The sequence below is a fragment of the Enoplosus armatus genome, chromosome 13 (genome assembly GCF_043641665.1).
Source record: "Enoplosus armatus isolate fEnoArm2 chromosome 13, fEnoArm2.hap1, whole genome shotgun sequence".
NCBI lineage: Eukaryota > Metazoa > Chordata > Actinopteri > Centrarchiformes > Enoplosidae > Enoplosus > Enoplosus armatus.
In genome coordinates, this window is record NC_092192.1 from 1,081,742 (window position 1) to 1,098,002 (window position 16,261).

At 44.5% G+C, this 16,261-nt stretch overlaps 1 protein-coding gene across 2 annotated transcripts; it reads right to left on the reverse strand.

Annotated features, from left to right (window-relative positions):
- Positions 1 to 273: 273 nt before the first annotated feature.
- LOC139295326 (neuronal acetylcholine receptor subunit alpha-10) lies at positions 274 to 10,116 on the reverse strand. Of its 2 annotated transcripts, none has more exons than XM_070917499.1 (6): positions 10,059 to 10,116; positions 2,590 to 2,735; positions 2,358 to 2,512; positions 2,037 to 2,283; positions 1,654 to 1,939; positions 274 to 1,022 (listed from the first exon to the last, which is right to left on the reverse strand). In XM_070917499.1, the coding sequence occupies exons 1-6, from the start codon at positions 10,114 to 10,116 to the stop codon at positions 274 to 276; spliced, it is 1,641 nt and encodes a 546-aa protein (XP_070773600.1). The 2 variants fall into 2 exon arrangements, with proteins under 2 accessions (XP_070773600.1, XP_070773599.1); XM_070917498.1 differs by lacking the exon at positions 10,059 to 10,116 and adding an exon at positions 6,455 to 6,515.
- Between the last annotated feature and the right edge of the window lie 6,145 nt (positions 10,117 to 16,261).

Below are 16,261 nucleotides of genomic sequence, written 5' to 3' on the forward strand. Positions count from 1 at the left end.
GCAAACTCCTCAAACACACACATCTACTTTTTCAGTTGTGGTGGAAGACATTGTTTGAAAAGAAACCAGATAGAGTAAATTCATGGCAGGTTGTTGTGCTGAACACAGAAATGGTGGATTGAGCCTTTAAATTCAACTGAAGTTCAATTACTAAACAAAACTGTCGTTGTTCACTTGTCAGACTGATTTTAGACGTTTAGCGTGATAGAAATGATTTTATTGGTGAACCAACTCGCTGCCCTCATCCTCTGATGTGATTCTTCTGGATCTCCATCAGATGGCTTTCCCCAGGATGAGGATGCTCATGAAGAAGACCATAATGAAGAAGAGCCACATGAAGAAGCGATCCATGACCTTGGCGACCTTCCTCCACTCCCCGATGCGCAGCTGAGCGGCCCGCTGGTCCTGGTATGAGTTGGCAATGTACTCAACGTTCCTGCGCAGTCCCTGGTGCTGGCACACACACAGGGCTCTCACCAAGATCTCCCTCCTGTTCTCCCCGGCTCCGCCTCCCCCTTCACCTCCTACGCCTTTCTTTTCTTCGACGTGCTCTCCTCCTCCCCCACCGGCGCTGCTTGACTCCTCCCGCTCCCCTTCGTGTCCTCCAGCAGCTCCTTCCTCCTCCGAGTGGTCGATGGTCACGAACAGATCCTCTTTCCTGTCCGTCTGGTTGGTCGAATCCTGCCCCAGCTTCAGAGACTCCCCAGCCCCATCCTCCTCCACACCCCCCCCACACGCCTGCCCGTTCACGTCCCAGTTTGTTCCTTTGGTGTTGCCGCCGTTGGCTGATGGGGCTTCGGACTCCTCCTGAGACAGAGGTTGTTTGTTGGATGAAGCCCCGCCGAGGCAGTTCTCACCGACTTCGTAGACAAAACAGATGCGGGCCAGGTAGTTCAGGATGAAGCGCTCGGCCCATTGTGGGACGGGACGAGCCTCGGGACCGCAGTGGTGGATGTTCATGATGAAGATGGTGAGTGCTGTTGATGCAGTGACCATCGTCATGGTAGCGATGTAATACTTTCCTGTTGAAAAAGGAAATTGGAGAGTTCAAAAAGTCTTTTACTTGTTTACTGTGCAGGATGTTGTATGTGCAGAGTTTGACTTTCACTTTAATCTTCTGAAGAGGGAAAGTTTCTCTGAGCTCACCTTAAATCTCAGTTCAACACCTGTACGTACAAGCAGGATTCTGTGACATCACAACTACTTTGGAGCCAATCATGGTCCAGTATACAACTTACCTGAGTGGGATGTGGAAAACTTTAAACCTCCAGCGCACTGAGGACATTCATAAAATACATTTTTCAATGAGGGAGAAGGAGTAGGTGTGTTTTTCAGAATGTGTAAGTAGTTTACAATTATTCTTCAGTGTATTTGTTCACTGGTTTAGAAAAATATGTGCCCATCTTCAGTCAGCTTTTCCTGTACCACATGAAAACTGACCATTTGAAAACAGTTCTGAATGAGAACCCAGTCTCAGTGTCTCCGAAGCAGACACAACAACGCCTGCCTTCATGTTTCAGTTCCCAAAGACCTTTGATATAAATTAACTACTTAACAGTGCCTCTTACCACCATGACCACCACCTGCTCGACACAGAAAGCCGTTGAAAATACCTTTCTTCATATATCATCAAGGACTACTCGGTCCTCTTACCTATCAGTGGGACGCTCTCGGAGGGCGGCATGCTCTCAGCCACCAGCAGCTGAAACACGGTGAGGGCCAGCAGCACCGTGACACCCAGAGAAACTTTCTCACCCGAGTCGGCCGGCAGGTAGAAGCCCAGCGGAGCCAGGAAGGAGATCATCATGCAGGGGATGAGGAGGTTGAAGATGTAGAAGGAGGCACGTCTCTTCAGGTGGAGGGTGAAGGTGATGTCCGGGTACGGATCCGAACAGCAGCCGTACAGGATGACGTTCTTTTTGGCCGGCATGCCCAGAACCTGGTTACAATTTAATCAAATAGGATTTGATTTTGTCAAAGAACTAGATTCAGGGACGAGGCCTTGTTCTGAACACATGAACGAGGTAACCGCTCACCTCCCACTCTACGTTGGGGACAAAGTCGGCCAGGTCAGCGCTGTCCAAGGCATTGAATAGGTCCATCTGGTTGCCGTTGTGAGTCCAGGAGCCAAAGGTTAGATGACACTCCTGCACATCAAAGGGGAAGAAGGCCACATCTACGGAGCAAGAGCTTTTGGTGATGGCTGGCTGGTCCCACATGACCTGACCATCGTTACGAAGAACCACGTTGGTCTCCATTGAGCTGGAGAACTCGTCGTCTGCACTGTGGAGGAGGAAACAGAGGATGGCTTGTCCCATGTTCTGGAGATCAGATCAGCAGCAGGACGCCACACCTACCTGTTGTACAGGACAATGTCCGGTCTCCACACGTAGCTGCTGGGTATGCGGATGGTATCGAGGCCGTCATAGTCCTCCTTCTTCCAGGTGAGGTAGGCGTCCATCCACACTTGGCGGACCCACAGGTACGTAGTCAGGATCTGATTCCGCTCATCCTGGTGAGAGGACACATACACATCAGCACGAACACGCACAACAGGAACATCTGGATCGGCAGTCAGAGTTCGATTACCATGTCGATGATCTGGGAGAGAGTGATCTGCAGAGTGACGTTGATGATGTGGTCCGTGTCCTCCACTGGCCGCAAAGCGTTGGTGTAGTTGGTGAACAAGTCATTCATCAGCTTCTGAGCGTAGCGACCATGAGCGGCCAAGTAAACTGAGGAACAGACAGAGAGAGCGACAGAGATTTAACTTAACAACAGGACATGCAGTGGAGGAGGTGCTGATGGAGGCAATAGATGAGTCAGGGCGGGGACCAGCAGGGGCCATCGTGTCAAATCTACTGAACAGATGAAGTCCAAGCTGCCTGGAACCAGTGTTGGTCTTCATGCTGCTCCGGACCTCTCATGTTGTTCTTCCTCCTCTTTAACCTCCCTGATCTTCACTTCCAGGTCCTGTTGTCCTCACCTCCTCCCTACTACCAGCTCTAATACCAGGGGGGTGGGTCATGTTGACTGACCAAACTTTGACCTGATTCCTGATTCTTGCACATTTATTTTTAATGTTATGAGGTAGGAAGCGGATAAAGTCCTTTTCTCTGCTGCTTTCTTTCTTAATCCTGAATTGTCTTGTATCTCCAGCAGGACATGCTGCAGCTCAGAAACACAGAAACACACACACACACACACACACACACACACATACCATAACACACACACATGGAAACCACATTTCCCTGTTCAATTAACCTGGTAATCACCTCAGGTTTTACAAATTAATCTGAAAACGTCTGCAGAACAGCAGCAGACTGATAATTCCTTTAAATCCTGTGACAACTAATGATGATGATGATGATGATGGTGGTGGTGGTGCACACAAAGGATGCTATTGTGCGTCTGACTAATGTTTTTTGCAAAATTTCTATTCCATGTCAACAAAAACCTAAACTACAACAAAGTGAGGTGACGAGGTAACCAGTGTAAAAACATGCGTAACGTGAAGTAACTTGAATTATAAAGACAGACGTCCGTGAAATGTATTGCAGATATCTGTGTTACCCAGAGGAAGAATCCTAATCATTTTCAGATGCAGACTAGGACGAGTATAGAATAATAAATCTCAATAAATACCCCCCCAGTGAAAGTAAAAGGACCAGACTGCAGCCACAACGTGATGAACGGCAGAAGAAGAGAGTCTGACCAAGACAAATAAAACACAGAAGCAGCGTCAGATGTCACACAGAAACTCAAACAAACCACCTTCACCATCCTCATTTCAACCCCCAACAGCACCCTGGCAGTCAGAACACAAACACACACCAAGTATTTATGAGTGTTTGGAGTGTTTGACTAAACTATGAGGACGAAGGCTGCTGCTGAAGTTCATCCACGAGGAGTTTGATCAGATCGCTGAAAACACTCGGACGAAGAACGATAAGAAGAGCTCTGAAGAGCAGAATTATATTTTATGTTCATATCAGATGAACGAGCCGTAAGTCAGAGCAGATAAAGCTGGAGGCTCATCTTTAGTCCTGTAACCATATAAGTAAATAGTGAAACGCCTCGAACAGGCGATACTTCGGCCGTGTAAATTGTTTATAAAATGTGTTAACGACAAAGACTTTGCTATCAGCTGCAGTCAGCCGTCTTCAGACAGCTGAGGAATGAAGTTCAGCTGCCAGAGAAGCATCCTGGAAGGACACAGAGACGGATTCTGTGTGCCTCAGGATGCTGCAGTGCACTCTGGGAAGTCACGTCTTAGCCTGCTGTTATGGGCTTTATACAGTGTAATATTATGTTTTTCTGTTCTTTATTTCAGACCGACAGTTAATGACTGAGAAATATACAAGAGACAAAAGATGGACCATGAAAATAAAACCTTGTAATTAAACACTTGATTAATAAAATGATGTTTTTACCCAAACATAAGATGATATTATTTTTTAAGACGATTAGTTTTAGTGTTAAATCCCACCAAACAATGAGGTTTTCGAATGGAGAACTGAGTCCTACAGAAGTGTTTTAGCCTTAATGTCGCTAGGCTAGCAAGTTGATCACAGTGAGTCTTTTAGAGTCAGTCAGTCCTGAACCTGGAGGAGTTTCTGATGGCTCGCATATCGTCTTTTGTTTCTACGTCTTTACAGCAGAAATGAAAATCAACTGTCAAATCAACAGACTGAATGTTTCTTTAATCATTTTATGACCCCTCAGATTTAACCTGGACCCCCGACCTGCAGTTTGGGAACCACTGTTCCTCCAAACTCAACAACAACAAGGACAAAGAGACTCATAACTCCAGGAGGAGACAAAAATAAACACACACACTCAGCAACATGCTTTGCACAAAAAAGGAAGCTTATTTTCTCCCAGTTCGTTGGCCTTCAGATGACAGGACAACACTACATGAGGTCTGAGTTTTAACATCCTCTGAACATAAATGGAAATGTGGAAGTGAAGCTCTGACTCGGTCACAGACGTGAAGAACAGGATGTCTCGTGAGAAACAGTTTGAGCTCAGTTTGTCTGTCGCACACCTTTAAAAGGTCATTCTGACATTATTCTTATTATTAAATCAATGAGTTAGTGCTTCTCTCTGTGGAGTCCTGCAGGGAGGATGACAGCCAGGATAACCCTGAAGTTAGCGTCGCCCTGGTTCCCTCCACAGAAAGCCGATGGGATTCTTCCACTGGATTTTGGATTATTACAGAAAATAAACTCTGTGGCAAACAAAAGTTTATGATTCTTAAACGTTTTGTTCAGTAAGATAATCTTCACTAATCAGAAGTAAAAAGCTAACGTTAGGCTATAAAGGAGCTACAGCGCGGTCACATGACTTCACCGTCACCACCGGGGGCGTGTGGTCCATTAAGGGCGTTGGGCCGCCGCCCCTCCTGCAATTCCAATTGTGAAATACATATTTTGTTGAAAAATTGTTAATGTTATTGTTGTGTGTGTGTGTGTGTGTGTGTACATTTAAGTTGTCACTCTCACATAAATCAGACATTATAACAGAAACGTGCGATGACTAATAAAAAAGCGTTTTTATCTCTTATCTGTGTGTGTAATATGTTCGGCTTTCCCTGGTGGCCTCTGATTGGTTGACACGGCACCAAGAAATGTTGCCAAAAAATGTCGCTCTGAGTCCACTGGTTCCTACTGAAGATGTGAATCTTGTTGACAATATCAGCAGACTGATCCTTTAAGAGACAAAAATGTCCCTGCAGCTCAATCTGACGCCGCTTCAGGCTTGTAAATCTTACTTTCATGCGACATGTTCAAACAAACAAGATGGACAACATGTAGTTTAAACACAATATGTATTAGAAGGTCTCTGGGCTGCAGAGACAACAGTCTGTCTGTCTCTGTGTCCAACACCTTCATCAAGAGCAAGACATCCTCACAGCTACAGGCCAGACTTCCATTAACTCTGACGTTGTTTATACAGACTGGTGACAAATGAAGATGCAGCCCGACACAAAGGGTCTTAGTGAGGTGCTGAGAACGGCTTCAGTGTTCCTGCCACAGATTGTGGATCTCTACCGGAGGAACGAAAACCTGTCCTCCAAAGACAATTCCCTTATTTGGTGTTTTGATGATGGCGGTGGAGAGAAATCTGCCACCGACCTCGATGACCACTTCACCTCCTAACAACCGAATATAAACACCTAAAGGAGCTCTAGAACTTCCTCTGTGACCACAAGAACCTCATCACGACCACTAGAAGCTCCCGAAGGACCGCCGTGGTCTGTCTAACACAAAACGTCCCATATGAGGTGTTCGACTAGGATCTCTGTAACTTTGCATCAGGTGAGTTCATCACAGCCCTGAGGTCTTTAAATCAGCCTGCAGCAGACGAGTCAGCGGTTTGTGAGACGGCATCGACTCCCTGAGGAGGGAAAGTGTTAGAGCTGACAGCTGGCACACACACACACACACACACACCTTTATCAGCATTATCATCATTTTCACCATCACAATCATCTTGAACAGCATCTTCATCTCTTTCATCATCACCATAGACGTCACCATCGTCGTCATGGTAACAAGTGAGTCCATACATTGAACAGATGGCCACAATCATGTGCATCAGGGCTAAGTGCAAAAAACAGATGATGGCATGTTAAGTCAATGTGCGTGCGTGTGTGTGTGTGTGCCTGTGTGCGTGTGTGTGTGTGTGTGTGTGTGTGTGTGTGTGTGTGTGTGTGCGTGTGTGTGTGTGTGTGTATGTGTGTGTGTCCAGTTTTAAATGTGACTGTTAAGCTTGGTGACGTCGCCTCCTTCATCTATCAAAGAGTCGTCTGTTTGGAAGATGTGAAGATGTCTCTCATGTACTTCCTGTTTGCTCTCAAGCTGCGTGTTGGTGAGGATGAGGTTTTGAAATAGAGGGAGGAGGACCCGGTCTGATGGTTATTGTGGTTTTACGGGTTTTATTTTTTGTGTCATGTGTCGACTGGAGGAAAAGAAAATAATAATTCTAACAGACTGAACTCTTAATGCTCTCAGTCCCAGCGGGGTGCATTACAGATGATAATTAGATGATAAATCTTTTTCAGTGCTCTCAGTTAACAAACAAGACGAGCTTTTAGTCTCTCTGCGTATTGAAGTCTGAGCCGCTGTAGTCTTTGAGTTCATGTGATTCACTGCAGGACTGAGTCTTTACAGGTCCGACCTCGTCATAACGAGGTGCACGTCTGTGTTTGAAGAACAAACGCGATTCAGAAATGCTCCGTTTTTATGTGCAGACGTGTGATGTGAGAGGAGTTATCTTCCCAAAGACAATATGAGGTGACTTTTGTTTTGAATAGATTGTCGTGAAACTCTCCTGCACAAAAGATGCACAACTATGTTAGAAAATATCCGTTTACAAGGCTGAGAACGTGAAAATGGGGAGAGGTTTGACTCCCGAAGAGACTGTTGGGGATGAACCTGTGGAGGGTGACTGCAGCCCATCTTCACGGTGAAGATGTGTGTGTGTGTGTGTGTGTGTGTGTGTGTGTTGGGATAATCTCTGCTGTTCGACCTCTGGAGGTCACGCCTCCTCTTATCTGGACGTGTGATTGACAGCTTTAATCCTCAAAGCCATCAACTGCTCAGTCTGCCTGCCACACACACACACACACACACACACACACACACACACACACACACACACACACACATCACCACATTACAATCTCAGGTTTTGGAGTCACGATCAGACAGCAGGGGGACGGAGGGGACGGAGGGGACGGAGGGGACGGCTGTCGTTACGGGACATCAGTGGACTCGTACAGTATAAAGACACTACAGTTCATCAGTAGTGAGTGATGTTAGATCCAAGCTTCATACATTCACAACGCAAATCTTAAACTAGCCAGATTATAATTAATTAGAATTATTATTTTCTCATAATAATTATTCATTTTGCTTATTTTTAATCCATCCATGCTGGAGATGTTCTCTCAGAGGGAACTTGTCATCATGTACCAGTGAACAGTGTGGATCTTTGTATACGAGTAGATTTTAAAGTGAAAAGAAATTATCTCCCTGATGACATTTTACTTCTAACTTCATCCTGATTGTTTTTCTTTCTATTTTTAGATTTCAAAATACTTTTTATCCCCCCGTCAGAGTCAAACTGTAAGACGTTGGAGCTTTATGTGTAACACAAACACACACACACACTCTGTATCACACAGATCTTTTCCACCACGTTAAACTAATCACTGAATGATAAAATACCGTCGCTGTCGAAGTCTTTCATGTAATCATTTCTGATCTGGCGTCCCTATCGAAAGACACGCAGGACATTATTGTTGTTGCACTCATTTGTGAAACAGTAAAGTACAGAGTGAAAAAAGAGCTGAGAGAGACGTTCAAACCAAGCACCACAAGTGAAAAGTCAATGCTGAAGTGCCTGAAACCTGCATTCTTTCTAATGGCCAGCAGGGGGCGACTCCACTGGTTGCAAAGAGAAGTCCGATTGTATAGAAGTCTATGAGAAAACGACCCGACTTCTCACTCGATTTATGACCTCAGTGAACATTTTCCTGATGAGTTCATGGTCTTCTTCAGCCTGATGGTCATTTAGTAAATTATGATCCCATTTAGAGTCAAATACACGATAACACAGGGTGTGCTTTAGGGCGGGGCTACCATGGCGAGCTGTCAATCAGGATTGAGGCGTTCAGTTATACTAAAAGACACTCTGAGTACATTTACAAACTTTGTTAGTAGCGACTTCACACGGTGCAGCCAGGAGCCAGGTGCAGTCAGGTAGGTGTGCATGGAGTCCTCAGGGTCTCAGATGCCCAGCTCCACCCTCTCACCCAAACACGGTCACTTCACTAAGATGGCGACGGCCAAACTGCCAAACTCAAGGTTTCAGAACGGTAGTCCACAAACCAGCAGGGGACCTGATGGCAGCTACGTCCACTTCTTTCAAACACAGGTGTGCTAGTAGCTCTGTGAGGCTGTCCTGCACCGCACAGGTATGATGTTGTGTTCACCAACATGACGGTCTCAACCACATTTAAGGACAACTCATCCCACAGTCGTTGGGATATTTCAGTGCGGACCAAAGAGGTGGACCAGCTGGAACATCATCATCTTACAGCAAAGCTGCTGCTGCCGCAGAAACAATTTATCAATCTGGCCAGTCCATCACAATAAAAGCACAAATATTAGAACTTGGATCTGAGCCCGTAAACCTCCTGGTCCTGGTCCCTGACCTCGTCCTCACGGCTGTAAACTCTTTGTGTTTGACCTTCTGTCCTCACCCCTCAGAGACACAAAGACTCCTGAACGCCCCCGATCACCCCACTGTTCAAACAATGAACACATGAAGGCGACTGATAAAGGCTGTAAATTAGAGATTTACAACCTCTGGAGTCTGAAGATTGAAGGCGAAATGATGAAAGTCGATTAATTGATTAGTCGATCAACAGAAAAATAGCAGCTACTTTGATAATGAATGAATCGTTTAAGTCATTTTTCAAGCAGAACTTACAGTTTCTCTGATTGCAGCTTCTACGTTGTCTTTCTGCTGACAGTGAAGCGGATGTCTTGTTGTGGACTTCAGGAGGTGTGATGGACATTTTTCAATCGATCGGTTATGAAACTAATTATTAGTTGCAGCCCCGTAGAAAATAACAGAGACACGTTTCTGTCAATGTAAAACACACTTTTGAAGCTTTTTAAAGGCAGAACAGTTACTGATGGAAATGTGTTGGTTCATGAAAGTGATGCAGAGTTCAGACTCCAAACACGCAGATCGATGACTTTAATCCTCAGTCTGCATCATGGACAGCTGTCAATCTGTCCTCTGAGCGGACCTTTGTATCAGCCAGGAGACTGTGACAACATCTGTATCATCTGTCGCTCGTTTCTAAAATGAAATAATCTTGTGTGAAAATAAAAACAGCAAAATTCAAAAGAGAATGTCTAACCCTAAAAAAGGCGCTCTTATTTTGAAATCCCAGTCTTCATTCATATAAACATATAAATATAGAAACATGTGTTTGACCTTAAAAGTAGCAGAAGTGAAGCTGGACATGTTCTCACCTGGAAGGAAGAAGAGAAGCAGGAGATACGCGATCGACCCGCTGCAGAGAAGCTTCATCCCGCTCCGATAACTCTTATTGATCCGGGAAATAACGATCGATTACAATACTGTGATGACAGATCAGCCAGCATCCGACCGCCGAGCAGAGAGGATACAACACACTGCTGAGAGGGGGGGGGTGGGGGTGGGGGGAGAGAGAGAGGATACAACACACTGCTGAGAGAGAGAGCGCGGGGGGGGGGGGGGCGAGGGAGAGAGAGAGGACACAACACACTGCTGAGAGGGGGCGGGGCGGGGGGGCTGCCGGTCAGTGTGTGTTTGCGGTAGTGCGGTGGTCCCTGATGTATGAGGGGTCATTAGTGCCACACAGGCTGGAGAGCAGCAGTGGAGGAAGTATTCAGATCCTTTACTTCAGTAAAAGTATTAATACCACACTGTGAAAGTACTCCAGTACAGGTAAAAGTCCTGCATTCAAAACCTTCCTGAAGTTAAAGTATTGTCAGTATCACAGTACCAGTATGTGAGTATTGTCAGTATCACAGTAGCAGTATGTGAGTATTCTCAGTATCACAGTACCAGTATGTGAGTATTGTCAGTATCACAGTAGCAGTATGTGAGTATTGTCAGTATCACAGTAGCAGTATGTGAGTATTCTCAGTATCACAGTACCAGTATGTGAGTATTGTCAGTATCACAGTAGCAGTATGTGAGTATTCTCAGTATCGCAGTAGCAGTATGTGAGTATTGTCAGTATCACAGTAGCAGTATTGTCAGTATCACAGTAGCAGTATTGTCAGTATCACAGTAGCAGTATGTGAGTATTGTCAGTATCACAGTACCAGTATGTGAGTATTCTCAGTATCACAGTAGCAGTATGTGAGTATTGTCAGTATCACAGTAGCAGTATGTGAGTATTCTCAGTATCACAGTACCAGTATGTGAGTATTGTCAGTATCACAGTAGCAGTATGTGAGTATTCTCAGTACCAGTATGTGAGTATCGTCAGTATCACAGTACCAGTATGTGAGTATTCAGTAAGCATCAGGTGAGTGTAACTCACAGAAACAATCCCAAAGCATAAGACAGAACACTTGAAGAGTCTCGTCACGTGAATAAACTTAAATGTAAAAACTACAAACGTAAAGTGAACGTTTCAGTCACAGGAACATTGTCAGCACAACTTCAAGTTGTATTAATAATAAGTTGAATAATAAAAATACATCTTTTTTTGTCAAATGGAACAATTTAATTTCCACACTTAAAGGGGGAAAAGTCAAAAACAAACAACAACAAAAAATTATGAAAAGTTCCACTTACAAAATAATTACTTTTGTCTTTTAATTCATGTTTGTTCCAAAAAGAGATTAAAATAATGATAATGAAAACGTAGTAATAACGTTTGATATCTTATTCATTAATATCATCACAGAAGGTGTTTATGCCAGAGAGGTGTGTCTGTCTGTCTGTCTGTCTGCAGGTAAAGAGTGTGTCTGTCTGTCTGTCTGTCTGTCTGCAGGTAAAGAGTGTGTCTGTCTGCAGGTAAAGAGTGTGTCTGTCTGTCTGTCTGCAGGTAAAGAGTGTGTCTGTCTGTCTGTCTGTCTGCAGGTAAAGAGTGTGTCTGTCTGTCTGTCTGTCTGTCTGCAGGTAAAGAGTCTGTCTGTCTGTCTGTCTGTCTGTCTGCAGGTAAAGAGTCTGTCTGTCTGTCTGTCTGTCTGTCTGTCTGTCTGCAGGTAAAGAGTGTGTCTGTCTGTCTGTCTGTCTGTCTGTCTGTCTGTCTGCAGGTAAAGAGTGTGTCTGTCTGTCTGTCTGCAGGTAAAGAGTGTGTCTGTCTGCAGGTAAAGAGTGTGTCTGTCTGTCTGTCTTTCTGTCTGTCTGTCTGTCTGTCTGCAGGTAAAGAGTCTGTCTGTCTGTCTGTCTGTCTGTCTGTCTGTCTGCAGGTAAAGAGTGTGTCTGTCTGTCTGTCTGTCTGTCTGTCTGCAGGTAAAGAGTGTGTCTGTCTGTCTGTCTGTCTGTCTGCAGGTAAAGAGTGTATCTGTCTGTCTGTCTGTCTGTCTGCAGGTAAAGAGTCTGTCTGTCTGTCTGTCTGTCTGTCTGTCTGTCTGCAGGTAAAGAGTGTGTCTGTCTGTCTGTCTGTCTGTCTGTCTGTCTGTCTGCAGGTAAAGAGTGTGTGTGTCTGTCTGTCTGTCTGTCTGCAGGTAAAGAGTGTGTCTGTCTGTCTGTCTGTCTGTCTGTCTGTCTGTCTGCAGGTAAAGAGTGTGTCTGTCTGTCTGTCTGTCTGTCTGCAGGTAAAGAGTGTGTCTGTCTGTCTGTCTGTCTGTCTGCAGGTAAAGAGTGTGTCTGTCTGTCTGTCTGCAGGTCAAGAGTGTGTCTGTCTGTCTGTCTGTCTGCAGGTAAAGAGTGTGTCTGTCTGTCTGCAGGTAAAGAGTGTGTCTGTCTGTCTGTCTGCAGGTCAAGAGTGTGTCTGTCTGTCTGCAGGTAAAGAGTGTGTCTGTCTGTCTGTCTGCAGGTAAAGAGTGTGTCTGTCTGCAGGTAAAGAGTGTGTCTGTCTGTCTGTCTGCAGGTAAAGAGTGTGTCTGTCTGCAGGTAAAGAGTGTGTCTGTCTGTCTGCAGGTAAAGAGTGTGTCTGTCTGTCTGTCTGCAGGTAAAGAGTGTGTCTGTCTGCAGGTAAAGAGTGTGTCTGTCTGTCTGTCTGCAGGTAAAGAGTGTGTCTGTCTGTCTGCAGGTAAAGAGTCTGTCTGTCTGCAGGTAAAGAGTGTGTCTGTCTGTCTGTCTGTCTGCAGGTAAAGAGTGTGTCTGTCTGCAGGTAAAGAGTGTGTCTGTCTGTCTGTCTGCAGGTAAAGAGCGTGTCTGTCTGCAGGGTTTTTAAAAATGTATCAGCGACTTAATAATTAAAGGGCCGGTACGACCACTCGTCTGATTCTTCTGTAACAGGAACCAAAAAGGTGACAACTACTTAACTCCCCCATCGACCAACACAACTCCCACCTCCCACCCCCCCCCTCTCTTCACCCATCACCTGACGCTGTTTTCAATTTCAACAAATGTGTCCATGAATTATAAATACAGTCAGAAACAGGAGTGTCTTCATCAGCTTGATTTGAAGAACTGTTTGCTTCTCATGCTTTTCTGTTGGCTCATGAGTAATCAGCCCAACATCTTTACCTCTTGACAGTTTCACAATATCAAAAGTTTATGAAATAATTATCCAGACGCAGTTCTTGAGATGTTATGATGTCATGAACTCAGACACGACGGTGTTTCAGACGTTTGGGACTTCCACAACAAATACAAGGCAGCGATGTTGGTTCTTTTGTTCGTGGTTGATGGTGGAAAAGGGTTGGAAAAGTGTGTTGACCATCTGACGAGCAGCTCCGATGAAGCATACTGACGCCTTCAGTTTCACCTTCTAAGCTGTGTTTTGGGAGCTATGCTGCTCTAAAAGGCTCATTCATCAGCAACAACATGAAGCTACAAGAACCCCCGAAGAAGCAACTGTGTCCCGTGTGCTCCACTGCACATCTGTACTGGACACTGATGTCCGTCTGAAACATCTGTCTCTGTGAGAGAAGACTTAATCCATCTTCCTCTTCATCGATCTTGTTCGTCTCTTCGCTGTTTCTCCACCAGTCGAAGGCCTCAGTGAATATTTACTGTAATTTACTGGCGTCCGTCCTCTGTTGCTGTTATTTGGAATGAAATGAGAGGAACTCCCTGTGACCAGCAGCTGATCAGAGAGCTGGTGATAATGATGAATAAATAATAAATACTGAAGTTTGAAAAGTGAGGTGAGGACATTCAGAGGAGATTAACGGATTAGCAGGAAATAAATTGGCTGACAGACACAGCAGTGATGAAGTCAAAGAGTCACAACCCTCTTTCTTTTGTTTTTAATGGAATTTAATTTTCCAGGTTAGTTTTAATTTTATAAACTCACAAATATGATTTCGATGATTACAAGAGAACAAACAGGATGTGAAGTTATTTTCTAAATGACAGAAAATCCGGTTTGTTAAAAGAAAGAAAAGCCGTTTGGTTTTATTTGTTTGTTAAGTTTGTCTTAAAATCTGAATAAAAGACCACAAGGATTTTAGTTTAAAGAGACAAACAAACATTCACGTGTTCAGATGGTTGAACTCTCAAAGTGCGTTACACAAGACAGCAACAATAAAAAGGCATTAAGACAAAATATAAAAGAAATAAAGATATAAAAATCATAAATAAATAGAACATAAAAAGAAGCTAAACTGGATAAAAAAGCCCTGATTTAGAGGAGCTGAGTCGGAGCAGACCTGCAGGTTTCTGGGGGTTCGTTCAGATATCTGGACCATAAAAACTGAATCCTGCTCCTCCCTGTTTAGTTTGGACTCTGGGGACAGTAAGCAGACCTGATCTAGACCTGATCTCAGACCATCTGAGAGGGCTGGACGCTTCATAACGGAGCAGCAGATCAGAAATAAAACCACTCAGGAAGCCGGTGTAAAGACCTGAGAGCTGGACTGATGTGATCCACTAAAACACATCAGCTTCAGACTCCCAGCTGGCTTTGTTCTGTTTTTCTTCTTTTCAAACTGCTTTTGTTGAGTGAACTTGAAGGCGACTGAAGGTTAATTGAGCTGGGACGCTGCTGTCAGCCAACTCTTTAATTCCTCCTGACAATAAAAGTAAGAGCCTCTCAGGCGGGCCGGGGGCCAAAGCTGGACTGAACCAGCCAACAGAAACCAGTTATGGAGCCAAACTTCAACAATACGCTGCGGGAGCAGGTTCCTGTAAGAGCGCTCTCAGTCCCAACAAGTTCACCCGTTCGGTTCCTTCAGGCTGTCAATCAGACTCTGGTTGGATTTGTTTGAGCAGATCTGAACACAGCAATCGTAGTCAAACCGCACAAAGACCCTTTAGAGGACGTGGTCTCGGTCCAGTCACCAGTGAATTCTGGAGCGGTTCTTTTGTGGTGGGAACGTGGTTTGGTTTTTGCTCCCATTTTCAGCAGTTGAAATAAAATATGTAAGACTTTTCTGTCTTTTCTGTGCGCACATAAAGCTCCTTTCTCTCAAATGATGTTCACAGGTGCAACAGGCGGCCAAACACACCTGTGTAATATGAGACTGATGGCCACACCTGCCAGGTGGATTGTCTTGGCAAAGAAGAGCTCACTAACACGGATTTGGAGAGTGATGAGCCTTTTGTGTGCAAAGAAAAAGTCTCAGGTCTTTTATTTCAACGGTTTCATCTCTCTGAAATGGCTTCTGAAGGGGGGGGGGGGTCCAGTGTTGTGTTGACATTTTCCTGTTAGCTGTGACGTCATGACAACAGCATCAAGTAGATCCGCGACACAAACTGTCCCGTGATGAGACAGAAGGAACAACGTGTCAGGGTCTTTCATTTACTTCATTCTTCTTGATTTTAAAACACGGACCCTGAAGAACTGAAGCGGTGCTCCCTCAGTTTCCAATCAAACACAGTTCCAACACATTTAGAAATATCGATATACACACTTGGTAAACTCACATTCTGTCCTAAACTAAGATAATGCATCATGCAGCTTGTTGACCTTGAAACAAACTAATGAATGCAGCCTGCAGGAGAGTCCGAGTCATCAGGTGAGTTATTACTGCAGTGAGCTGGAACAGAAGGACCTCCTCACATCAGATTGATCTCCTCAGCAGCTTTGATGTTTTCACCGACTAATATCTGATTCTGAATTCACAGAAAAGTCTGAATGAATTCATTAATATCTGCCTGAACTGAAGACTCGTCGTTCAGTCTGATCTGTCCAAACATCAAACAGAAAATGTTGTTTCTGTCCAGTGAAACTGAGCAGGGAAACTGTCTTCTGGCACTGTAGATAAGATACGATGAACCTTTATTGATCCTCAGTATAAATATAAGAATAAATGGGAACAAGGACAAATAAGATTATCTTCTCTTAGTTCATCATTAGTTGTGTTACTGTTCTGTAATCAGCTCTTATGTGTGACAACTTCACAATTCTCATTAAATGCGTAGGCAAAACCTACATTCTACATGTTTATATGATCCATCGTAAATCTTGAATGAAACTATTCACATAAATGTTTTCTTCATTTTCAAATTGCCCTGGTTACCCTGAAAAAGAAAATGTGCAACACATCAAAGATGCATTTGTTTGGCCGAGAAATGAACGGGTTTGAAAGAGTGTCTTCTTTGGAAACAGAGAGAGCAACGA